Source organism: Epinephelus fuscoguttatus, linkage group LG5 (assembly GCF_011397635.1).
Source record: "Epinephelus fuscoguttatus linkage group LG5, E.fuscoguttatus.final_Chr_v1".
In the NCBI taxonomy this organism is placed as follows: domain Eukaryota; kingdom Metazoa; phylum Chordata; class Actinopteri; order Perciformes; family Serranidae; genus Epinephelus; species Epinephelus fuscoguttatus.
The window spans coordinates 14,350,853-14,377,262 of NC_064756.1; the positions used below are offsets into that span (position 1 = coordinate 14,350,853).

The 26,410-nt window shown below is 42.0% G+C and overlaps 1 protein-coding gene across 2 annotated transcripts in view; it reads right to left on the bottom strand.

Annotated features, from left to right (window-relative positions):
• The window catches only part of si (sucrase-isomaltase (alpha-glucosidase)), a 115,238-nt gene that overhangs the window by 22,375 nt on the left and 66,453 nt on the right, over positions 1-26,410 (bottom strand). For both annotated transcript variants that reach the window (XM_049576191.1, XM_049576192.1), the window contains exons 25-40: positions 25,628-25,777; positions 25,279-25,485; positions 25,024-25,178; positions 22,849-23,017; positions 16,308-16,404; positions 13,783-13,895; positions 13,328-13,453; positions 9,706-9,834; positions 9,409-9,525; positions 9,228-9,290; positions 8,986-9,099; positions 8,806-8,896; positions 8,536-8,674; positions 7,829-7,962; positions 6,446-6,480; positions 5,676-5,792 (exon numbers count right to left, since the gene is read on the bottom strand). In XM_049576191.1, coding sequence (XP_049432148.1) covers positions 5,676-5,792; positions 6,446-6,480; positions 7,829-7,962; positions 8,536-8,674; positions 8,806-8,896; positions 8,986-9,099; positions 9,228-9,290; positions 9,409-9,525; positions 9,706-9,834; positions 13,328-13,453; positions 13,783-13,895; positions 16,308-16,404; positions 22,849-23,017; positions 25,024-25,178; positions 25,279-25,485; positions 25,628-25,777 — 1,956 coding nt within the window. The remainder of the gene's footprint in view (positions 1-5,675; positions 5,793-6,445; positions 6,481-7,828; positions 7,963-8,535; positions 8,675-8,805; positions 8,897-8,985; positions 9,100-9,227; positions 9,291-9,408; positions 9,526-9,705; positions 9,835-13,327; positions 13,454-13,782; positions 13,896-16,307; positions 16,405-22,848; positions 23,018-25,023; positions 25,179-25,278; positions 25,486-25,627; positions 25,778-26,410) is intronic.

The window sequence follows — 26,410 nt, forward strand, 5'->3', positions numbered from 1 at the left end:
TTGTGAAGTGCACAAATATGGACATATAGTGTTCTTTTCATCCCATTTTGTCAAATAAATAATGTTTATTAATATTATTTGAGCGTGCACACCAAAATGATTTTGGTGTCGATGCTGTCATTATGTAAGATGTAAGATCACCGCCAGGATAATCTCCCAAAAACTCGCTTTATACTTTTTAATATTCAGTCGCACAAATCCTACATGACTTGACAGTTATACAAGTGTCTGTCGGGCCCTCAAGGTAGACTTTTCATCTGTGAAAAACCAGAGGAGGGATTGATGAAGAGATGAGAGCGAGGAGTGCTGAAGAGTGAGAAGCAGACAGAGAATCCATCTCACGAATTCACCTAATTTATGGCCACGTTGATAGTGGCAAAAGGCCTTGTGACACACACTGATTGTAGACAGATCCGTATGTGTGTGCGTGCATATTTTCGTGCGCGGCTTCAAGGAAAAATGAGGTTATCTGGCTGTGTCAGCCCTGCTCATCTTTTCTCTCCTCCGCTTGGTCTTTCTCTTCATTTATCTGTCTGGAATCTACTCCCTCGCCCCATCTCATAAACCTTTGAGTTTCTGTTTTGCATTGCAGAGCACACATCATAAAAAGAAAATATATTTAGATGAACAATAATATGTCCCTTTGGGTGAATAACACTATGCATGGCTGGAATATGACGTTGCTGCTGAAACAACGATTGGCAGAGAGTATATATCTTGTTTAATTAATATTGCATTGTTCTGATATGATTGTGGACACTGCAGCATATTGCTGGTGCAGTGAAAATTATCTCAAGGTCAACATTGAAAGTTGTCTGAGGGCAAAGAGACACTAGGCGTGACGGAGCTCTGGGAATGACTCTGCAAAAACTCTCCTCTCTCTTTCTCTCTCCGCTGTCTCTGACCTTGTGTACCCTCCGGTCTGGTTTGTGGTGTTAATACTTTGTTGTCAAACGCCTTGTTAAGCAGACCCGAGGTTACAGTCACTAACTGTCTGATGATTGGGGATTTTATATGGCTGACTGAAAAAATAATACAGTTTTTACAGTAGACTACATAAATAGCTGACCTTGAATCCCTTTTCTTCCATCTCTCAGTCCTGGTTTGTGCATTTTTTTCTTTCTTCTCCTCTCGCCGAGCACCCTCCAATCTCACATCCTTCTTCTCTCTTGATCACAGGTGTTTCAAAATCGGGGAATTGTTTATTCAGCCTCGTCCCAGCTCTCAAGTCCTTATCACCACTCTGTGTCACCACCATTTAACTTGTTAAATTGCCATCTTGTTATATTCTCCGCCAGTTTTATCCCTCATCATTTTTTCTCTTTCTCTGCCACATAGCCTCTGAACTCCTCTTCCCCTCCCTATTCCTTTATCTGTATTTGCCTGTCAGTATTTCACCTCTCGATCCCTCTGTTCTTTTTCTCCTGTTTGATATAAATACCTGTACTGCTCTTCCGCCAGTTCTATCTCTATCCCTTTTTACTTTTTGTCTTCCTGACTCGCAAACTGTCATTTTCTGCCGCCCTCTCTCCTGCCGTGTGTGTGGGTGGGTTTTCTTTCTGTCAATTTTCTCCATGTTTAAACACCCATTTGCAAGCCATTATTAAATGATTGGAATCATGGGGTGCATGTGTGTGTGGAGTGGAGGTTAGGTGGTGTGCAGTGGTGCCCAGATCACCTTGAGAATTCAATTATATCCCCACTCCATGCCGTTAAAAAGCACAGGCACAGACACACACACACACACACACACACACACACACACACACACACACATACACACAACTATGTCCTGTCTAGTATTGCAGACTCCAGTGCAGAGAAAGTTCGCCCGGTGGGATCGATCTCCGGACGGGCGTTATTGGATTTCTCAGATGTGTTCCAACGCTCTTAAAGGTCACCGCTAGAATGAATGCCACCGACACTACACCACCAAACAGGTCTATCTGTTTGTGTGTTTGTGTATGTCAGACGCAGATTAAGAGAGAGATGGGTAGAGAAAGCAATTTAGATTGTACTTTTTGCAAACAATAGTAGTGTTGGTAAATGTTTTTCTTTGTGCAGGTATATTCATGCAGACCCTATTTCCAGAGCAGATGAACATGATAGCTAGATCAGATTTTGAAAATCGGTGAAATCAGCTTTTGTACATTTTGAAAGCATTTGACTCCTTTTGCGGAGAGAATGCATACTGGGTTGAAAACATTTGTTTCTGAAAGTATTACTTCTTGGGAATATCCTGTATCAAACTTTCCATGGGATTGCAAGGATGTGGTTTTAAACAGATTTATTGAAACATTTTCTAGTGTTATTCTTTCATATTCACTACATTATTGGGAGCAGAAGAATTCCCCTTAAAAGTGCACTGACTTTGGGGAGGAAAAACATAGTGTCATCCAATCATCCAATTGTTTTTACCAGCCATTACAGCATTGCAACAGCTGGTATTTTTTTTGTCACCATGTGAGTCAGTGTATGTGTCATCATGGCAAAATGTGGACCTGGAGACCGCTATTGTCGCAGGATCAATCACAGAAGCTGTTTTGAGAACCTTACCAGGTGTTTGTATGTCTGATTTTTGTCACTGCAAACCCCTCAAGATGCAGTATAGAAACTTAACAGGTTGGTAGTTGAGATCACAATGGAAGTGAAAGTTGGAGATGGGTGTGGTCTGAGCAAGGGGCTGGAAGTTGGGGGAAGGAAGCAGTGAAGCGACCATTGCCCCCAGTTAATCATAAAGAAACAACTTTCAACCATAAAATGTGATCAGGTTTTTTGGCTGCAGACTGACTTTGCAGAGATGGCTGCTATCTTGTTTTTACATGGATTAGTGTATTGTGCTCTAGATGGCACAAAAAGTGTCCACAAACAAGGACAATAGGTCGAAGTTAAAGGGAAATTTCGGTTTATTTCAACCTGTCTCCTATCGTCCTAAATTTGTTTCACGCCAGAATACACTGCCAAAGAGCTTCGTGAAATTGAAGAACGGAGGAGGAGAGAGAGAGAGGCGCAGCAGGTAGAGGACAAGAGAGAAGGAATGGCTGCTGCAAGGCTGCGTAGCTCTGGAGATTGGTGGTGTATCGTTACCTGTGAATGCTGTGCTCCAGTGCCCACAGAAGAGGAATGCCTCTGTTGCAAGGAATGGGACCGGTTGCAGCCTTATTTTCAAGGTCTGGATGTGACCGAGGACGAGACATCTCCACCTGGAGTAGTATCCAGCTGGGCTTTATCTAGAGCTGGCGAGATATATTTCAGCCACGCTTTGGAAAGCAGAGCTACATGGTAAACAAACATGGCAGCACACCGGTAAGGTAAGACAACACGTTTACATGTCGTTTTCTATATGTCCTCTGACATTTATCCTAACGGTATGAGGCGGTCTTTGTGGAGAAAAAGCTTGTTTAGTGGACTAACTTTGCACTTGAAGAATGCTCGTTCACTTACGTTTTAACAGGTCTGACACTACTATGTGCCCCGGCTGTATCTAGGCTAACGGCTAACATGCTAACTATTATTTCTATGTCACTAGTCACTTGAAACAAATTTAGGACGATAGGAGACAGGTTGAAATAAACCAGAATTTCCCTTTAAGTAGAATGAAGTATAAGGTCAAGTAAACCCAATATGTGATGTCCTCATATGAGGACACAGGGTCTCAGCAGAATATCCTGTTTTACCATTACAAGGTTTAATACAGTGGTGGAAAAAAGTTTTCGGACACCCCGTGCATTTGTGAAATATTGCATTAAGAATCACTCTTAGGTCTTCAAGTGCAATTTCTTTTAGTACAGTCACAGCCAAAATACTAAATAAATCCTAAAAAAGCCATTAAAAACTTAAAGTTGATTGGTTCCATAAAAATACATAAGAAATTTTGAGTATTGGGTCATTTTGGTACCAGTGATGAAGGTCGTTCTTTTTATTAAAAGACACAATTTTTGTTGCCAAGCTTCGTGTCTACATAAAGCCAGCACATTTGAAAGTTCTTCAGACACAAAAATGGCTAAAACAAAGAACCTAACGCAGGAAACACACCTGAAGATAAAGATTCTCAGCCAGGAAGGGTACAGCTGCCGCCAGATAGCCAGGAAGTGCAGATGCAGTCCTTCAGCAGTTGGATACACTCTGCAGAAATACAGACGAACCAACAGCTTGGAAGACAAACCAAGATCTGGGCGTCCAAGGGTTTCTTCAGCAAGAAATGACCGCATCCTGATCCGCATGTGCAGGCAAAACCGCCGAATGACATCACAGGAGCTTCAGCAGCAGAGGTCAAACCAAACTGGTGTCCAGTGTTCCACCCGCACTGTACGTGGCCGACTTTTAGATCATGGCTTAAGGTCCTGCAAGGCTATCAAGAAGCCCCTGATCAATGAGAGACAGAGGTTAGCCCGGCGTCGTTGGGCCCAGGCGCACAAGAACTGGACAGCCAGGAATTGGAAGAAGATTTTGTGGTCAGATGAGTCCAGTTTCCAGCTTTATCTTCCTCCTACTAATGTGAGGGTACGCAGAAGGCCAGGCGAAGCATTGTCTCCAGCATGTACAGTACCTACTGTCAAGCATAGTGGAGGCAGTATCATGGTTTGGGGATACATGAGTGCTGCTGGTGTTGGTCATCTCACTGTCTGTGATGGCACATTGAACTCTACCAAGTAGTGTACCATTCTCGAAACCCACATGCTCCCTTCTGTGCGTGCATTGTTCCGTCGAGGTAAAAACAATAATAATACAATAATACAATAAACAAAAAAATATAATTTGTATTTGTTTGTATCTGTCTAATGCAGCCACACCTTTTGAAACACAAAAAAGATTTTTCCACAAATATTTCATGATAATATTTGAGATTGTGTAAAATTTTAAGGGTGTCCGAAAACTTTTTTCCACCACTGTATGTCAAAGTAGTTATAAGAGGGCGCACTATCTTAAATTTGATTGACGGTTATACTGCATGAAGTCGCAGAAAAAAATCTGAAGCATGCAGCCATTTGGTACATTGTTCAGCCAGAACTACTGAATGAGAATTGCTCTTTGAGGTTCAGGTATTTCTCCCAGGAAATGGGAGTAAAATTTGGTAAGAATTCCCTGACAATAACAGGAGCTGAATTCCAGCATTACAGCAAACCTTAACAAATACTTGTGGCTGCCAAAAATTCACATAATTTTGTTGGTCATTTTGAGCCGAAAGGAAAACTTCACCTGCACAGTGACCTTTCTTTCAAAGCACTTAGTCACCGCTTGTTACCTTGACTTTGTAAAGACATCTTTGCCTTGGGTGTTTGAACTCTGCTCAAGCTGAATTTAAACGCTTGTGCATGCCCAGGTGTGCTACTCGTCTGTGTGTGACGCTGCTTGTGTGGAACTGTTTTAAATCACAAGGTTTAACCAAAAATGTATGTGTTAGGGAGGTTGTGTTTTGATTTAGTGTTGCTGTTATTAAATTAGGACTCGTTTTACCTCAATTCATGAAGAATGTTCATGTTTTTCAGATTCTCTCTTCACTGTGGAGGCAGCGTTGGCTTTATGAATTCAAGGTAATACAGTGAGTAAAAGATAAGCAAATGGTCACTTTGCCGGCGAAGTCTTCTTTTAGTCAAGTTAGCTTGAATGTACAAAACTAACAGAGCTGAAGTACATCTCTTTGTGAGTGTTTTTCTCACATTGTTTTAACTCACTTTGTTGCCCTTGCCGTTGTGGTTGCGTGAGTATGGATAGAAGGCACCCAGCTGCATCCAGCGAAGACACATCTCATACTGAGCTTCATTAAAGAACCCACATATATCTGCACCGGTCTGAAAAAGACGGACAACCAAAAAAGTGTCAGCGTATGTGTGTCTGTGTGTGAGGAAACAGAGATGGACAGATAGATGGGCACCAGGGTGCAGGTGTGACTATAAAGAGCACCCTTCAACCACAGTAACTGGCATCACTCTACTGTTGTTGCAAGCATCATGTTTCTGATGTGTCCTTGAGGAAGACACCGCAGGTGTGACCGATGTTGTGTATCTGACCCTGTGGCTTTATCCGGGCCGTGCAAATGATTTACCATATAGGGATCGATGAGGTGTCAGGTTACAATTATTATTAGACACACTGAGGAGATGAGAGATGACAGAAGGACAGTATGCAGGGGAGAGAGACAGAGGGAAATAAACACAAAGAGACAGTGGGGCAAACTAGCAAAATCAGAGCAAGCCAAGACAGCAGTATAAAAATGTAAGTTTTATTTAAGTTTTTATGAATCATGACGGACTAACGTTGGGCCTCTCGGTTGGGGTGGGGCTTGTAATGACATGCTTCACATTGTATCTCAAGATGTCCTTTGATCAAAGGGTCTAGCAAACAAAATAACATCACTCAGGCCGCTGTAATCTACTTAGAGAGGACAAGGTCACATCAATAAGATTATGTCTTGTCAAAACCAAGATCAGATGATGATACTTACGTAAGAGATGCCAAACAGACTGAACTCCATCATGCCTGTAGAACAAAAGAAATGGGGAGTTATGTAAAAAGAAAAAAAGATTCCTTTTTCTTCTTTACATTGCACAGATTGCAAGCAAGTCATTGATTACATCCAGCCTAGTTACCAGAAGAATGGCATTGTACGTTCCTGCAAAACAAAGATACATTTCTCAGAAATGTTGGTCCATATTGACATGATAGCATCACACAGTTGCTGCAGATGTGTCCATCCATGATGTGAATCTCCCATTCCACCACATCCCAAAGGTGCTCTATTGGATTGAGGTCTGGTGACTGTGGAGGCCATTGGAGTACAGTGAACTCACTGTCATGTTGGAGATGATTTGAGCTTTGTGACATGGTGCGTTATCCTGCTGGAAGTAGCCATCAGAAGATGGGTACACTGTGGTCATAAAGGGATGGACACGGTCAGCAACAATACTCAGGTAGGCTGTGGTGTTTAAACCATGCTCAGTTGGTACTAAGGGGCCCAAAATGTGCCAAGAAAATATCCCCACACCATTACACCACCACCACCAGCCTGAACCGTTGATACAAGGCAGGATGGATCCATGCTTTCATGTTGTTTACGCCTAATCCTGACCCTACCATCTGAATGTGGCAGCAGAAATCCAGACTCATCAGACCAGGCAACGTGTTTCCAAACTTCTATTGTCCAGTGTTGGTGAGCCTGTGTGAACTGTAGCCTCAGTTTCCTGTTGTTAGCTGACAGGAGTGGCACCTGGTGTGGTCTTCTGCTGCTGTAGCCCATCTGCTTCAAGGTTGGACGTGTTGTTGGTTCAGAGATGGTCTTCTGCAGACCTTGGTTGTAACCAGTGGTTATTTGAGTTACTGTTGCCTTTCTATCATCTTGAACCAGTCTGGCCATTCTCCTCTGACCTCTGGCATCAACAAGACATTTTCACCCAGACAACTGCTGCTCACTGGATATTTTCTCTTTTTGGGACCATCCTCTGTAAACCCTAGAGATGGTTGTGTGTGAAGTAGATCAGCAGTTTCTGAAATACTCAGACCAACAACCATGCCACGTTCAAAGTCACTCAAATCACCTTTCTTCCCCATTCTGATGCTCAGTTTGAACTTCAGCAGGTCGTCTTGACCATGTCTACATGCCTAAATGCACTGAGTCACTGCCATGCGATTGGCTGATTAGCTATTTGCATTAACAAGCAGTTGAATGGGTGTACCTAATAAAGTGGCCGGTGAGTGCATTTGCTCCAAAATAACAGACAGTTTTTACTTATCTGTGGTTGCAGAAGCGTACAATGCCAACTTTTATTTTGATGATTGTGTTGTCACATCAACCCCTTCTCATACGTGTTCTGTGTATGTCTGTATGTACCTATAATGGATTTGTATAGCTGGTCCCAGTTTGCAGCGTTGTCTCCCAGCCAGTGTCCAGCCCATTTTCCACTAGAGGGGTAAGTGGACCTTGTCACCACTATGCCTCTTTTACCTGTTACGTTCAGCAGGGCGCTGCAAAGAGAAGAGAGACTTTTGTTTTACTCCTCCAAATAACACAGAGACGTAGATAAACTCACAACACACAGAGTGTAAAAGTGTCTTCTCCCCCCTTAAATAAAGTACATTCATTTTGGAAGTGAATTAGCCAATTAATTGCGATTGTTAAATTCAGCACGGTGCTAAAAATGAAACAATTCCTACAATAAAGCACCTGGGCTCAAGGCCCAGTGGTGCCGAGCATCCCTGGGCACTTCTGTCGCTTACTCTGCAATCTGGCCTCCCTGTGGTGAGAGGAAAATTTCACCACAAGGCCCAGTACAGTTTCACATTAGTGATTATTATCAGAAAGATCTGATGAGACTGTATTTCTGTTGATAGCTGGAAGATATCAATTTCCTGTGGCTGCAATTTCCTCCTAAAAGCTTTTGCGATGATAGCTGCTGCGCTCTTCCTCTTCTCTTTTCTTTTTCTGACTGTACTCAGATGATGTAGGATTGGCTTATTAGGCTTAATCTCACCTATTAGGCAATACAAACACTTTTATTTGGACACACATAGACAGGCACACAAATATAATTCACTTACTCATAGGTAGGCTTGGTGTGTGACCAGCCGTAGAGGTTGTGGACGTCGTAGTGTCTGACTCTCGTTCCATCGCTGAGTATCTGCTCGCTGTTCATGCACAGGGTCTTATGGTTTAAGCCACGATGTTTGGACTCCAGGGCTTTAAGGATGGACGCACACATGAAAACAAACACCTCAAAGTATTTGCAGGCATACTCGTAATGTTGACATCATGGCTTTACATTCTAATCACAACATAAGAAGAACAAAACATAGGATTGTGTGTCTTACGTGGCATATACGGAGGGTTCTCTAGAAGAGGATTGCCAAGACATTTTCCTCCGACTGTGCCGTGGACAAAACTGGCAGGTTCATTCATGTCCTACAGATGACACAGAAATTAAAGTGAAAAGAATATCACGCAGGATGAGGTAATGATTTTATTAAAATGTTTTCTTTCAGGTCACTCACAATCCAAAGGCCGTCAAATGTTGTGTTCTTGTAGAAGTCCTTGATTTCTTGTTGCCACCACGCTGCTGTTTGATCACGGAAGAAGTCGGGGAATGCGGTGTACGCCCTGTACAACTGGAAATGAGACAGTCAAATGAAAACTAAACTGACCAACCAAGTCTTTAAGATCTCATGCACTTTATGAATAGAATATGTGAATAAAGGAAGTGTTATGTGTCAACGTAATATGGAATATATTGTACCTCTACTTGGGTATCCCAGTCCAGATCTTCATTTACTGTGACATTGGGGTAATCTGGCCAAACCTGCCAAAAAAAAAAACCCAAACACATTATGTAGAAATGATACCGTACTACCATACACATTATTTAGTCTGTTGTTTTTGATCTCATCCCACAAAAATCCACATCCAACCCCTCTTACCTTCCCCCACACAATTTCATCACTGATGTTTTGGGGCCACTTAATGAAGACATCCGCTGCTTTACCTCTCACAAAGGCAGGGTAATGACGTGTCTCATTGCCTGAGATGGCTGGATCCTGGAATTAAATACACACAACTCTTTAGTATGTAGTAGAGACTGGCTGGTGACTCAGTAATTTAACATTCAGCTTTATTTCTTATGTCTCTATGTAAAATTTACACCTGCCCTATAGTTGCTGATCCTTGGGTACCCAATCATGTGACTGTATCAATAGTTTATGACATAATGCCATTACCAGAATGAAAATGAACCTCATGCCCTCTCCCCTCATGCGGTTAACCAGAGCAGGCAGTCCATCAAACTCTGGGTCCAGAACAAAGTCCAGCTGACGGTCCATGTAGTCAATGTCAGCATACTGCACATCCTGCAGCAGACAGAAATTCAAACTCAAATTAACTCAAGGTAAACTAGATTTTTTTTTGTCAAAAATATCATCAGGAATTGATACACAGAGGGATAATTTGAAGCGTAATATCTTCATGTATTAAATGAGCCATCAGCATAACAAAATCACTGTAAGAGACATAGATTTTCATCTCCCAGAACTGAGCAGCTGGTAAAGAGCTGGGGCTGGTTGCACCGAACACCATGGACTATATTTAAGATTTTTCTTAAAGTCCTACTAAAGGTTTCCTCCAAATAAAATCAGTTGCATGAAACATGAGCACGGTCTCACTCTGAAGTCATCTAAATCCGGCACTTGGGCAGTGACTTGCGGTGTCAGATACCAACAAAACAAGGCGTCCTTTAACGTTGGCATGATATGCGGCCAGTTGCTGTTATAGTTCAGTGGCGCCCGGCGGCCTCAGGGGGGGCAGGTGGGAGGGGTGGTGGATGGGTTCAACAAACATCGACTGTCACCCGGGGAGCGGTGTTTGTGTCCCGTAACATTCTAAAGCCAAACCCTCCTTCCTTTTTCCTACACCTAAACACTTCCTTTGTTGCTTAAACCTAACCACATGTTTTTGTTGCCTAAACCCAACCATGTGTTTGTTGCTGAAGGAAAAAAAAAGTCAATTAGCTGTGTTGTATCGACATAGTGCGTTTATTTTGAAAGATACTGTATGTTAGCGTTAAATTTCCTGTGAAATTGAAGTGTATCTTGAAAGAAGAGACCTTCACACAGTGTCCCAGAACGTCAACAACCAAAGCACCCAGGGTACCTTTCACATCGTATGTGGACGGGGAAAGTTCATGACCAAAATGTCAATATGTGACGAGGTTGGAGTGAGAATGTGTTGGAAACACTCTTAAGTCTTCTCCTTAAGGTTTCCTTTAAGTGTTCACTGAAGTATTTAGGGATTTCTCCTTGTGTGTTAAACTTAAGGAACCCCTAGACCATTGCACAAAACACCAAAGCAACCAAACCAAGGTGGCAATCTAAAACAAAACCTCTTCACTGCAACATGACCAAGTTTATGACAATAGGTGAACAAATACACGCCGAGAAGAGTGTTCTGTGACCAGGAGAACCCAGTGGACACACTTTTGATTTTACACCATAGATTTGACTGAATTAATTTTCATTGCAATTTCTTCCTACAGTTGCTTTCTGTTTCTGTGGATCAAATTTACTTTGTAGTTTGTGCTTTCTATGATTGTATTCCTCTAGAAGTATAATCTTTCCCTCCCCTAACCTATATGGTTTTCTTGTCTTCTTTTCTTATGCCGTTTTTCCAATATCTAACCATACGCCAACTTTGTGAGACAATAATAGACATCACAAGTGTGAGTCCAGTCAAACAAACAGTCTCCATGGAAACTTGTACCTCTCTATCATCTCTGTGAGTTAACGTTTTTCCTTAACAAAGGAAACCTTTTAAGGGATTCTGTGCAACTGTTACCTCCCACTGCACATTTTGTTACAGTGTTGAGATTCTATCTAATAAATGTGGAAATCTCTCTTAACATATGGTATGCAACACCTGAGATATGAAAGTGGGGAGGTTATGTTCGCACAACACCTCGATGCAGACACATTAGTTGCTCATAAACTGTTTGCACCTCTTTTTTTTTAAATATATACTTTTAGCCCCACGTCTACAGGTCGATGCACTGTATGCTTGCATGTGGTTTAATGCGTTTTGGTGTCTAAATATTGTGGCATATGATTACTGTAAGCCCCACAGCTAAGCAAGTGGGCGTTTTGCTGTGAAAAGGTGAAGATAATAGCTCAATTAGGGGATGCGTGTGTAGGTTTGATTCTGTTTATAGTACTGAAATATAGAGAAGTTTAATAGACACATGAAAAAGAGAAAGACCTGCAAACCAATGTAAACAGCTGTTTCTATGCACCTGCCCCTGCTGATTTCTGAGTAGCCTATTTATTGTGAATGCTCTGTTTAAAATACATAAATAAATAATAATAATGTTGTCCTGTGATAATAATAGTTTTGTTTAGTTTTAACAGTTAGCACCTAGGCGTTGTCCAGTGTGTTCCTGGCACTGTGGATTTTTGGCTGCTAACATCAGTCACAGTGTTTCAGGTGTCGGTAACGGCCAACATCATGTCCTTGCTGGCAGGCCCAGCCCCAGAAATGGCTGGGCCCCTAATAGGGCCTGTGAATAGGCCCTCCCCAAACCTCCTTTACTCATATCAATGCATGCACATGTAAAATATGATTCACAGCAATATTTGGTTGCATCTCTCCAGTGCTCCTGAAGCAAACAGGAGGGACCTCCCGGGTGCTGCCATCAGCCTGGACGAGCTGTTGAAGGCACTTTTGTAAGCTGGTGAATGACATGAAGGCCGGTACTGACTCTCACAACCACACTCAATAAAATCTTCTCTAAAGCTAATTATATCACTGGTACAGGCAGAGTAATTCAAAAAGATTTCCCCAGTCCCAAATATGTTTTTTAATTTTTTTTTCTCCACAACTACCTGACAACCCTAGAAATTATCTTGCAACCCCCTTGGGGGGTCAGGAGCTCCAGGTTGAGAAACACTGGGTAATTCATTCTGTTAATTTAGCTGCCGTGTAGCTTTTGTTAGCAGCTGTATTTTCTGCTTCTTTTATTCCAGTTAATGATGCAGGATTCTTTTTGGCTGGCGTCAGCACCTTGCAAGTTAGGCCTTTGTGAAAGCACATTTAGGGGATCACTTGATTATCGATGGAAATTCTTGGGTTCCGTTCTGCATGATGACGAGGATGGGATCCTGGTCTGTTTCCATGTCAGACACAATGCTGTCCCAGATGAATATTGTTATTCAAATGTGAACCCCAGATTTTACTGTCAGATAAAATTACAGGTTCTGGTACAAACTGGAAACGTCTGGAGGTGCTGTGAAACCTACAGTTGAATGGATTTCAAATGATATCAGAGGTCATATTTTATTAGGTTAAACCAAAGTAATCCATGAAGTCACTGTCTCTATTTTGCTTTATCCCAATAGCTTATTTTATCTAATTTAGTTTTATGTAGTTATTGTCCGCATACAGTGGATTCTGTGGTAATATATGGGTAGATATTGTGTTGGATTGAGCTCAGTCTATTCCACTGAGTGCATGTCTCTATAGTGTATGACCTACAGTGGACAAGAAGAAGCTATCAGATTGCATCTGTATGTATGAGCAATAACATGATTCCTTGTGTTGGGATGAAATCAGTGTTTTAGCATGAGCAAGAAAACATACTGAAATATAAATGTATATGATGCAAGTGGGCAGCATTGGCAGTGTGTCCCAAAATATTCTCTTATTCTTTAACATAAGGGATGAGGACTTGTAGTGGTTTTTTATGCATTTACTTATTTATTATTTATTATTTTTATTTTGTGTTCGGTACTCTTGTGTCTGTTGCTGCTGTTATCTTTAATTTAAATATCCCAAAAAGGTATTTGTCCAGGAACTTACATAGGGTATACCCGCTGCCCTCATGTCTCGGTATAGCTCTGCTATCTCTGTGTCGTTGGCGTAACCATAGCGACAGAGCTGGAACCCAAGGGACCAATAGGCAGGTAGAACAGGTCGTCCAATCAGCTGTTAAGAAGAAAAACAAACAAGGAAGTCAAAACAGTTCAGCACAGAAAAAGTTGTTTTGCAGGAAAACGGGACAGCGTCCATAAAGTGTTTGTTTGATTGTCTGTGTGTGTGTGTGTGTGTGTATGTATGCGTATGTGTGTGTGCGTGTGTGTGTGTTTAGATAGGCTAAATGAGAGAGCGCAATGAAGCGAGGAACTCCCAGCTGCTGCAGTCCATCAACAGCGGCCCAGGGCCAGACACAAAACACACACACGCACACACGCACAGGCGCAGGAGCACACACGAATGCACACACACAAGCAGACCACAAGTCCGAGAAGACTTACTGCAGTGTACTCCTGCACCACCATTTCAGGCGTAGGTCCCAGGACCATGTAGAAATCCAGGATGCCTCCCAGAGTTCGGTAAGTTAAAGCCGGAGTAGGCTGGAAAGTGACATCTGGACACAAAGCAAATAACATTAAAAATGAATACGAAGTGGTATGTACACTGTGTGTCCATGCTCATTTAGGATGTGTGCCATATGCATGTTTTAGCACTTGAAGACTAAGCAAACAGAGTGGGGAGGCAGGAAGAGATGTGGAACAACATAGATATATAGTATGAGCCTCTTTAAGATAACTGCATTAAAAAAAACTTGGTATTTCTTCAACTTTTTCAAGAAGAAAGTTAAATTAGACCACATGAAATTGCTTTAGAAGAGCTTTATGCAGAATGAATAACTCAGCTCTTAAAATGTGAAATGTATAACCACAGCAGTACCTGTGTGTATGTGTAATGCATGTTAATTTGCCTGTTTTTTTAAGTGTGTTACTGTTATGTCTGTAAGGATACAAAGGCAGAGATGAGTAGAAAGTGTGCATTGTGCTGTCTTGGCCTTATATAAGACTCCCTGTCAAATGACATTTGTTCAAACTATGGAAAGTCGTCTCCTTCATATGTAATTATGTGAGGTGCCATATAGGTGCACCTCATTTGAACAAACTGTGCTGTCAGTGAAGGGAAGTACATATTGAAATGGCCTGCTGCTTGCTCAATACGAGTGCTATACACATCCCACGTTTAAGATCCATTTCAAACAATGGCTTAAGGCAGGGGTGTCAAACTCACTTTAGGTCACGGGCCACATACGGCCCAATTTGATCTCAAGTGGGCCGGACCACTAGCCTGGAAATCCAGACCCAAATCTAGAAAGATTTAGGGTCTGGATATGAGTAATGAAAATGGCCCAATTCGAGGGGCGGCACCAAGCATGCATTTGAAAATATCACTGCACGCAATTGGATAACACTACGACCAATCAGAAAAATAGATTAGACTCTTGCTGTGTCCGGTTGGCAAAAAAGCAAAAACATCCTTCTTGCAAAGAAAAGATTTGAGTGCCGTCTTCTGTTCCTCTTTTAGAGAAAAAGCCAAGTCTAACTCGTTCATTGTAGCGGCCAAAGCCGTTTCAAACAACTGGTGTTCATCCGTAGCTATCTTGCAATGTTTACTGACTGATTCTGGACTTCGTCATCACAGCGCTGTCGTCATCTGTTTAGCTCGCCTCTGGCCCGCCTATATCAGATACACCGATGTGATTGGTGCAGCTCGGCTCCAACGGCATGGGTAATGAGCATCATTACAAATTGCCAGAGTGACTCGCTGAACAAATTCAAATTGTGCTCTCGCGAGAACTCTAGACTTCCAGGGTACCGGACCAGGAAAACCATTGCATAATAACCATCCATTTAGAAAACAAATGATGATCAGCCTGCAGTATCCTCAGAAAAATATGTTCAATATCTTTAAATATGACCACAGTAAGTATTCATTGTTATTTCAGAGAGCTGTGTTCTGGTCAGGGTGGAAAAGCCTCTGAAGCAGGATTTTACATGAAGTATTTACTTGCTCCTGAAACCTGGCACCTCTTAAGCCTGATTTATGGTCCTGCGTTAAATCAACGACGTTGCTACGTCGTAGGGTACGTGGCTACGCAGAAGGCTTGCCTTAGCCCCCGGTGTAGCCTGACGTGCACCTCCCCAAAAATGTAACTACACGTCGAGGCAACGCAGACCCAGCGCAGACCAAGAGGGCTGATTGGTTTGCTTGGTAGCAACGCATTTCCGGTTCCGTATTTCCAGATTGCGCCATCCCCGCCATCTTTAAACATCTTCTGTTGCGATGTAGATGTTGCAGTATTAAGGCCCATTTATGCTCAACGTTCAGTACGGATACGGATACGGACGGAGCCGTCTGTCCGTGCTCCACGTTCATTTCTCTGTGACCGGAAAAGCCTGGAAGCTAAACAAAGAATCAACTAGAGACGATGATAACTATTCAGGAAAGGAACGCAGCCCCCTACTGCTCTGGCGGTGAATTGCACCGCGACGAAATGGAGTGACGGAGAATTTCGAAGGGTTCACAATGGCGTCACGGCAACGACGTAGGTACGTCGTAGGTATGCCGCAGGACCATAAATCAGGCTTTAGCCTTCACAAGTGCATCAAAATTAGGTGTACAAAGTCATCTAGTGGGCCGGATTGGACCCTTTGGTGGGCCAGCTCTGGCCCCTGGGCTGTATGTCTGACACCCCTAGTTTACAGCAAACCAGAACTTTGATCACTTTTAACTTGACATGTTGTTTAATGTATTTTTGTCCTTTTTCAATGTTTCTGCGGATGTAAATTAGTATTCTTGCTTATTCTGGCATGTTTACATCTTGCTCTTTAATGTGCTGTGTCCCTATCAAATAAACAAATGAATAAAATAGAGTGTGATCATGTGTGTGCGTGAAAGTGGTTGGTTGCATTTGCATATGGCGTATGTGCATGTACAAGCATGTATGTCTTTGTGCATGTGTTTCTCTCACCCATGGCATTGCTGTTCAGCAGCAGCACCCCGTGAGCATCAGAAGTGGTTTCAAGGCCCATATAGAAGGGATGCACTCCGTAGCAATTCATCTTGTACTGTAGCAGAGAGACAGAGAGTAAGAATGCGGGAGAAAGTGTGAGACGGGTGAATGTTGATTGAAGAATTGGTCTGTTCTCTGGCTCAGACGACTGTAATGTTTGCTTGCGCGCCACTTTGTTATTCATGAGCATTTTTCTCTACACCTGACAGGGCATTTCTCACAGGTATGACAACAACGCTGCTCCAGTGGGCCTGCTCCCAGTGCTGTCGACATTCAACGGTTTCCCCAAAAGCAGGGGGAAAACATATTCGTACAACTATCCTCTATGCAAATGAATGTGCACTGACTGAAACATGTATTGAAATAAACAGTATACTTTCTGTGATATAGCACCCAAAGTACTCCAAAATACCTCAAAAATTCCTCTGGCTTAAGCTTGAAGACATCAACGGAGAACTGGGGCAAGTATTTGAGTTGCAGTTGGGTGCTATAACAATATCAGGAAGTCCTAAATGTAGCTTACAGGTCATTAAAAATAATGACAAAACTGAGGTGTAGAGGTTATCAGGCTCAGCTTGGCTAATGTGCTTTTTCAAAAATAGTTTATAATGCCTCCTTAAAGGTCCAGTGGGGAGGATTTAGGGGGATACAATGGCAGAAATGGAAGATAATATAGTAAGTGTTTTCTTTAGTGCATTATCACCTGGAAATTAGAATAGCTTTGTTTTTGTTACCTTAAGCCCCGTTTTAACTAAACACTTTCAGTATGGTACCTTTGGAACCAAAAGTAACCCTTCAGACATGGTACCTAATGTGGGTGGGGTTGTTGTCACTCACTACTCTGACCAGCACTCACTGTATTTCCTCATCACTTTGTAACGTCTGCACCTCGTTTATTGTCCGCAGAACTTGACTGCTTGTCGACATTTTTAGAACAAAATAGAACAGGCTGCAGTGAAAGTCTCTCTTGATGGGATATTTAAAAATAGCAGGTTTGTGCATTAGATCCCTCTCAGGCAATCGCAGTGGTTTAGTGTTGCCGGAGCCCACAGGAATGACGTTCGCCAATGTTTTGTTTTTTTTTTTCCACTTGAGGATATGAATATGCAGTTCACTTAATCTGGTTGACATTAATATATATTTTAAACGTTTGAAGCTCCACTCATTACTAAAAGTCTGTGTCATCTAAGATACCAAAAAACTCATGCACTGAGTGACATTACAAATAGACGTTCCAGTGAATCTTCATTCCAGTGAATGAAGTTTTTTCTCCGACTACAGCTGCTGTGAGAGGCAGAAAAACATCCCTTATTTTTATAGGTATGGTTTACTAAAGTAAAACTTGCCATGGTGAACAGTGGTTACAAAACCAGCCACAACTCAGCCCTGAGCAGAGTGACCATCTGCCATCGACCAATCAATGGACTGCAGTGTTCACGGCTCCACCTTTTAGTACCAGATCTGTGTGCTAGGTACCCCAACAGAGGGGGACCAAAAATGGGGACGGTACGGATGGTTCCATTGGTACCATCCACAACTTTTCATAGTGGAAATGGAAAAACTGTGTACCAAACCGAACTGAACCGTACTGCTTGGTGGAAACGGGGCTTTAGAATGAGCCATTTATATGCATATGGCGAGCGAGTCCTTGTCCACAGAGATTGCCATGTTGCACACCTATATCTTTACAGTAGTTCAGAACAGACAAATCAAACACTGGTTCTAGATAGGGTCATTTGAATTTTAGTATTAGCCACAGTAGTTAGCAGCCCCTTTGCAACAAGAGTGTCAGAAAGACGCAGATTTTTTCAACGTGAAACTGTTTTATTTAGTGTTTTTACTAAATTTAAATAACCAAACCATTTTTTTTTCTTTTTTGGAGATGAAGAGACCTCTGCTGATAATGTGACTTTGTAAAAACCTCCTAAAGAATAAACATTAACGGAATTTTAACCAGTAGAAATTTCAGTTGGTTGCAATCTGCAATCCTCACCACTAGATGCCACTAAATCCCCCAAACCTTATACACTGTTCCATTTAAACCTGCTGAAGGCAGACATTTTTTTTCTGAGAATTTCTTACATGTTAATAAATGTTTACTGCAGCATGCTTCAGTAATTATGCATATATAACAATATATTGTTCTAGTGGGAATGAGTTGAGTTTCAGAGCTGTGCTCCTTCAGTAACGACTGTGATGGTCCCACTGTTGTCTTCAGGGTTTACATGACGATGGAACGAGACGGACCGGGCTAAGAGGAACAGATAGAAAGGTGGCGGGGGACAGGAAATATGCCACTTTCAGATGTCACCAACCCTGCAACTAAAACTCATGGGCACGTCACACTCCATCAGCCTCCTCCACTTCTGGTTCATAAGAAGTTGTTAAACTGTAATATAATGGCTCTGAGGACTGGCTCTGTCTCTGTGTCATCTTCGTCTGGATGTGTCCTTCTCTTGCTATGTGTGTGTGTGTGTGTGTGTGTGTGTGTGTCCTTGTGGCCCTGCTACATGGTGCGATGGCCTGACTCAAGGGGGAGAAAGGTCATTAGCTCATCTGCTAACAAAGAGTGACAGCCAGTGACAGTGTTCTTGGTCTCTCCCTGTCGGTCTTTCTTGACTCTTCCCTCCCAGTGAACATGTATGGACACAGACACACTCATCGTGGGTACATTTGCATAGATTGTAATAGTTCAACTGTGAACACTCCTCTGAATAAAACAGGATTTGAAATAAGCAATTTAGTCTGTGCCTTCTAAAATTTCATATTTATATTCTCCTTTATATTCTATGGCACACAACCTAGTTAATGACTGGAGATATCCCCCCAGAGTACACTACAAAGTCTAAGTTTTCCTCAACTATCAAGTATTCAACCTCAGAACATATTTCTCTTTCATGTTGCTGCAGTTGTGTATCCTTGTGGCTATGTCTGCAGATTCTGAACAAAAAAGACCCATGAGAGCAGAATCAGATGATATGCTCTGCACTGCATATGTCTTGCGTTCACTTTGTTTAGTATCCTGCTGGGTTTTTGTCTGTTCTTTTGAAATGATCTCTTTGTTTCTGTGTAATTGTTTGTTAGTCAGTAAAGCTAGCAATGGTGTTGCTAGCTTAACAATCAGTGACCACTGCTGTTGACAACGTTACCTAAGCCAATTTTTTAAAGAAAGGTTAAAATGGTTCCACTGCAAGGCCACACCCAGAAAATGTCTACCCATTTTTTGTTTGTACATGTTACTGGTAGAGAGGTCTTGTAAATGGTGAAACAATGTATGTGTTACCGGCTCACCCTTTTTCCACTTTAAAGGCACTATGTGTAACAATTTCAGTTGTTCTTTGAGACAAAGAAATTTTGCAGTCAAACGTGTGTCCTAGCGCATGTGTATTTACCTCCATAAGCGTATCTTAGTAAGTCTGTAAGCTCCAAAATTCTCATTTACATATACATTGCGACCGGTGTCTCCTCCTGTACGTGCACAATCTTGAAAATACAGGTACGTACAGGGACATACTTGAGAAATACGGAATCCCCTTACACATTTTCACTTGTCGGTTTCCGGTTTCCGTCTGCAGGTATAGAGTGATGAAAAGCAACAGCAAGCAGGCTAGTCACAAGTGCCGGTGCATTTGAAAAAAGGCAAAAAGGCAACATAACCGGCGATTTCAAAAAACAAGGGTTAGCCTTTCCCAGGTGGAGAGAGCTGCTGAAGGAGAATCACAGCTAACAGCAGTTAGCGCTGTTAGTGCTGTTAGCAGTGCTGGTCGCTAACAGCTGTTAGCGACGCAGTGTTGCGAGGAGAGGGATGAGGTGTGTGAGGTTGAGCCACTTGACAGTTGTCAAAAGACAAGACGTGATTGGTTCGTTTCGATTTACACCCGTCCCAACAGTCCTACATTGTAAACACAGCCAGCATGGTGAGGAGGGGATTTGTCAACTCGCGTCGCGTGTGTCTGTGTAGGAGCCTGAATGAATACTCCATGAAGTATCGGATGACATGGTTTCATCAATGTTATCATAGCTTTTTGGTACACAGCAGCTACTGTTGTTGCAATACGCGTTTAAAACAGTGAGGCGCTAGAGTGTGCTATCCGTTTGATGTAATATATGATCTCAACACTAGATGGGAGAAATTCCTACCCTACACAAGGGCAGTGGCCTTGTGTGTAACCTGTGAGGGTGTGATGTGTATGGAGGGAAGCAGCTCTCTCGGGGTGTCATGGTGAAGACGCAAGCGGCAAATAGTGATATTAGTCATCAGAATTCAGTGTCTAGATAAGCTCAGGGCTGCTGTTCAACCTTATGAGAAGGCCATGTTAGTTGTTCTGTGGTCAAGACTGCAATAAAGCCATTGTTGTGAATGGCTCCTGAATGCCTTGCCATCCTTCCCTCTGCAGAGTGGCCCAGAGCGCTAGAAGCTAGTTAACAGCTAATAACACGTAAAGCTAATTAAATGCTAATAAGCCAGCGTGTTCCCAACTACGGTTCGGAGCAGGTAAGCTGTCACTGTGTGAGGTAACATATGAAAAAAGGTTCTTATGTCTTCAGGAGGAACGTTTTTTGGCCTGTGGTGTCAGTTACCTGGATAGTGCTTTCTGTCGACTTAAAACAGTGGTCTTTAACCTTTTTCAGGCCAGAGACACATTACAACAGAGATGAAACAGGGGCCCCCTTTTACATATATTGTTTAAAACTAAAAGATTTCAGGTCTTCCCTCGTTTGCACTCGCCCAAGTCAACAGCAGTTGCAGCATGGCAGCATGAGAGTTTCTTGCTCAAAAACGTACATAAGGATTCATTGTGGCTCACAAGAATGTCTGTACACTTGGAATAATAATACAGCTAACTGGTCAATATGTTGCAAAAGTATGTAATTAGTTCACCTTGTCATTATGTATAGGTGCTGCAGAGTCTGAAAAACATTACTGCACAGTAATTTAGCATTAGGTAGCTCACATGATTGTACAACGATTCATGGGTAACAGTTAGCCTGTCATTAATGTTGTGTACCGTAAATTAAATGGGTTTTATGAATAGGTCAATTTATCAGTACTAATAATATGTTGGATTTATGTATCCATAAATCCAACATATCCTCCCTTTTACGCCACTTCATCCAGATTTTTTTTCCATTTTTCGATCCTTCACTCACTGTGGAGGCATGTGAGAAAAGTTTTCTTCAAGAATCCAACATGACACAGGGTGAATAACTGATATACAGATGATCATTATGTGGGTGAAGTGTTCCTTTAAGACACAAGTTAACACCCTGTTTTAGCTTTAACATGGCCTGCGATTCACCCGCACAACCATTAAACGTCTTTTCTTTAAACCAGTCGACACAGTGACTTCAAATGCCCGAGTCTCCACCTTCACTGCCAGGCAAGACGTGAGGCCTTAGCAGGTGCACCAGAGGCAACTGAGAGTGACAGATATGAATGAGCCGTAGTATTTTTATTACTACTACTGTCAGTTGCTCACACTCACTCTTTCCATGTCTTTTCACATTACAACTGCATACTGCTGCCTCGTAGTTTGAGTTTGTGGCGTGCCAGAAACTGTCATAGATTTTTAAGGGGCTCAAGAGGACAATTACTGTATTGTATTTGTAACACTATAGACTACTATATGATAAATTAATATTGTAATAAAGTGACTTTAAATATAATTTGTTAATTTAAAAAATGTGGATTTAGTTATTCTCTGAGTAATGTGACTAGAATTTAATGCTTCACGTATTAGTGTGACTGTGATTTCTCTGACTCTGACCTAAAAATGTATTTAAGTCACAAACTCCTATTTAAAGTGTTGTCTCATCCGGTTTAATATTAGTATATCAAAGACTGTGTAAATACAGAGTCCATGTCACCCTGTCTGCTCTATACTTTTTTTCTCATTTTCATCCGCTTTCCCTTCTTATTTTTTTCTCCTAACTCTAATTCCCTTGCTCTCCGAGGGGCCCCATAACATTTGTCTGAACCCTGTGGAGCTGTCTTGACAGCTCAGCAATTAGGCTTGATAATGCTGATGCAGGTGGAAACCTCATCCTGTCTGGCCTTGACACTAGTAGGGAAAACACGATGACACTCTATAACTGCTGCTCATATCAACGGCGCCACATCAAAGTGACATGAATGTGAGAAAGACGAGTTTACATACTGTGCTGGAAGGTTGTTTACAAGTCACCTCTGCAGTCTCTAGAGGGTGTGATGATAAAGACTTTCAGTGCAAGGCGCTTTGCTGCATATGCAATAACAAGCACAAAATTGGTTTTGATGGAAGATGCCAATGCTTTGAAAAGGATGTGGGAAAACATTTCTAGATCAATGTCAAAATTTGTTCATGGAAATCCTGACCAGTCAAACAGTCTTTTAAACAGATGCCATGTTAGCGAGCTATGCATCAACGGCAGTGTGACACAACAGATGCATCTGATAAGGACGAGTGCTGCACTGATGTTTTCATGTGTGTGCATACATGTGCTTCAGTGTGATACTTACACCAGGAGGCTGGTCCTTGGAGAACATGCCCCAGGTGTGATAGTTGAGATTGTGTTTGTAGGTAGGATGCTCCGTCTCTCCAAAGCCGTAGACAAACTCTGATGGCAGTCGAGTAGACACTTGGATGAACATGTCTGAGAATGTGAAACCTGGCACAGAGGAGTCCCAACTGAGAAAAGTGACAGAGGATTAAATCAATAAAGGATGGAGAGAGAGGAGGAGAGGGAATTATTGTCAAAGGGAGTTATTCACAATATGTTTGACACAAATAAGCATAATAACCCGCAGGAACTGCAGGCATCCCTTCAACATACTTCATAAATTTTAATTAGTAAAATTTCAACTGACACTTCTGAAAAAAAAAAGACGCGGAAGGCTTAACTGCAAAATAATGTCACCCTTGCTTAAAGATATGCTTTGAAAAGACTCTCTGACGCTCCACTGCTTTGTGTGACATCATCGCGATTGCTGAACAAGAGGAAACTACTTTAGGCGTTCATACACTGGGCAACTTTCCTGAGCCTATCTGATTGGGTAACAGTGCCAGAGGAGTTGACTCAGCATTGTTACCTTAATCTCACAGGAAGAAAAGAGTTTCTTGCCTGGAAATAGTTGAATAGAGTTTTTATCCCATGTCTCACTTTATTGCTTGTTAACGGGAGCATGTATATTGCCTAAAATTGCCTGGTGAATCACCACCCTGAAGGGGCCAATTTCAGGGACAATGAGGAGGGATTGCATTGTGCTTGTGGAGACAAAATATAGCATGGGATGCATATCAATTTACCTTAATGATCAGGACAGTCTATCATTTGATTATATATTAAACACCACCATCTTCTTAAAGATGTCCCAATAACAAAGAGTCATTATTGAACACATCAGAATTAATAGAAAATATTAGTTACTAGTCCATACCCATTGGTAGCTTTGTCACCTTCTACCTATGCCAATCCTCAATGCCTATGTGCAGTTTCACATAGGTTGACTACGTCAGTGAGTAGAAAAACGTGGGACAGACAGAATGACTGACTGACAGAATGACACACTGACAGTTTCCGTGATTATCTACAGCATACCATACCATGACTTAGTCATACCAAAAATTTAAAAAAAAAAAAAAAAAAATCGGTCGCATTTTAGCCATTTCTAAGCATTTTTCTGTTGTTATAGCGCCACCCAGTTGCCAATTAGAGTTAAATTTCTCCAGTCACCTTGAGGCGTCCTGTTCTACATATCTACCAAGTTTAGTAAAAATCCATATGGCGGTTAGGCCTAGATAAGAAATTAGCTCTCTAGCGCCCCCATTTTGTTTGATGGGGTCAATAATGGAGGGGTCCCCTCAGATTATGTGTGGTCATATGCCTACAAAGTTGCGTGGTGATGGGTGAAACCCTTGAGATGTTATACACCTTTATGTGATGAGCCACACCCTCCGCAATATTCATTGCCTTATAGAAGCTCAGTTTTAGTAAGTTTTCCAACTTTTGCCAAGAGGGAACTTTAGATATTGGTCCCTAGATTATGTTCACCGAGTTTCATTCAGATCGGTCAAACTTCCTAGGAAGAGATCAATTTGAAGTTTTGTTTTGTTTTTTTTTCAAAAAATTCAAAATGGTGGAAAATCTATATAACCGGAAGTTATGGGCTCTTGAGGCAAATTTGTTCCTCATGAGGAGAGGCATCTCTGTGCAAAGTTTCGTGTCTCTATGACATATGGGGCATGAGATATGCCCGTTCAAAGTTTTCTATTTCAGTCGGTTGCTATAGCGCCCCCCTTTGGCCAATTGATGTAATATTGCTTCATTCGCATCCTCCCATGACGCTCTACCACTGTGCCACATTTCACATGGATTGACCAAGTCAGTGAGGAGAAAAACGTGGAACAGAGACATAGCAGAGTTTTTGTCATTATATAGTAAGATTATTCTTTTTTTTTTTAGAATTAAAAAAATCCAAATGTGAAACTGGAACTTTACAACATTAGAACATTAAAAACAACATTGACATTAAAAGCTAACTTCATGGACACACATTGTTTTTCAGAAAGGTTGAGGACAGATACCCTGAAAACAACAGTAATAAACCCAAAACTCAAAATACAGAATAAAATATCCCGAACTCTTACCAACAACCTCAGCCCACCTGAGCCACTTGTACATCTGAAACACTCACATCTTGGTTCCTGTGCTTTTCCTTATGACCTGGATGCCGAATGGGTTCTTGGTAATTTCGACCCTGTAAAGCCTCCTGCTCTCGTCAGTCTCAGGAAGAGTGGGAAGTGACAGTGGCACTGGAACCTCATAACGATCTGTGGCTGGGTCCCAGATCTGGACAGGGAGGGAGTGCAAGCAAGATGGATGCATGGAAATAAAGCAAAAATAGTCATGATATACAAGAGAATGCACCACTACTGGCACAAACACACACCTTGAACTGCAGCATGTCTCTGCTGTGGTATCTGATCTCAACACGGAGCTTGTCAATGTCTGGTGAATCTGGACGACCACTGCTCCTGTACTTCTTGTTCCGAGTGATATCAACTGTGATGCCTGAGTTGCTTTCTTCGGATGTTGTGATGGAGTAGCCATAGTCGTCTGGATAGAAGCACCATGGAGCACGTTCAATGTTGGTTGGCTGATGGGGACAGAAAGCTTTATAAGATTTTTGCAGATTTCTAAAAACAATCCAGTTGTTTAGTGAGAGAAAACAGAAATATTTATTTATTTATTTTTTTTTTTTTTTTTTGCATGTGAACCTCATCTGTGTCACCCCTCACCTCCCAGATGCAGCCTCTGGCCTTGCACTTAGCCTCATCTGCATGCTCCTCTGGATGGCAGTCAAAGCGTTTGTTCTCCTTCGGCTCCAGTTCCCACTGCACCAGATAGGTCTCCCCAACAGTTAGAGAGAGCCCACGTAGGAACATAACCTGTGTGTGATAAATGGAAGAAGAGGATAAAGGTGGGACCAAGGAGTGATTATTAAATCCAAGGGTGCCAATGTGGGATCATTCTTCCTAAGTTGTCTCAAGAAAGCCAAGATGTGCTTCCTTGAGACAGAATGTGTGCTTGATGTTGCGTGTGCTATCAATTAAGACACAGCTGTTAATTTCTCTTGCTGTCTCAACAGCCTCTGCCGGGAATTGTGAGTCATTCTGACACCATGTCTCGGGGAGCCCCTTTCACTCCAGTCGCCATCTGATACATCCTCAGCCGGTGAGGAGACTTCCGGGATCTTCATCAGTCTTTTTCCTGATTGTCATTTTATTTCAGAATCACGCCTCATCAGTTCTATTGTGTAAAATGCATCTAGCAGGACATGCAATGCTTATTTAGAAAGGAGAAGAGACTGCAGATTGACAGAGGAGGAAAAGGAGGAAGAGAATGGATGAAAAATAGGGCACTCGGACATGCACTGTGAACAAAACAGAAGGCGCTAAGGCTATGTAGCAGGCAGGAAATGGTTTGAAAAAAAGAATAATGCAATCCAGTCAAAAAAATAAATAAAATACAGAGAGTCAACGTGCCTCATGTGTCGTAAAGTACTGTTCTATTTAAGTGCG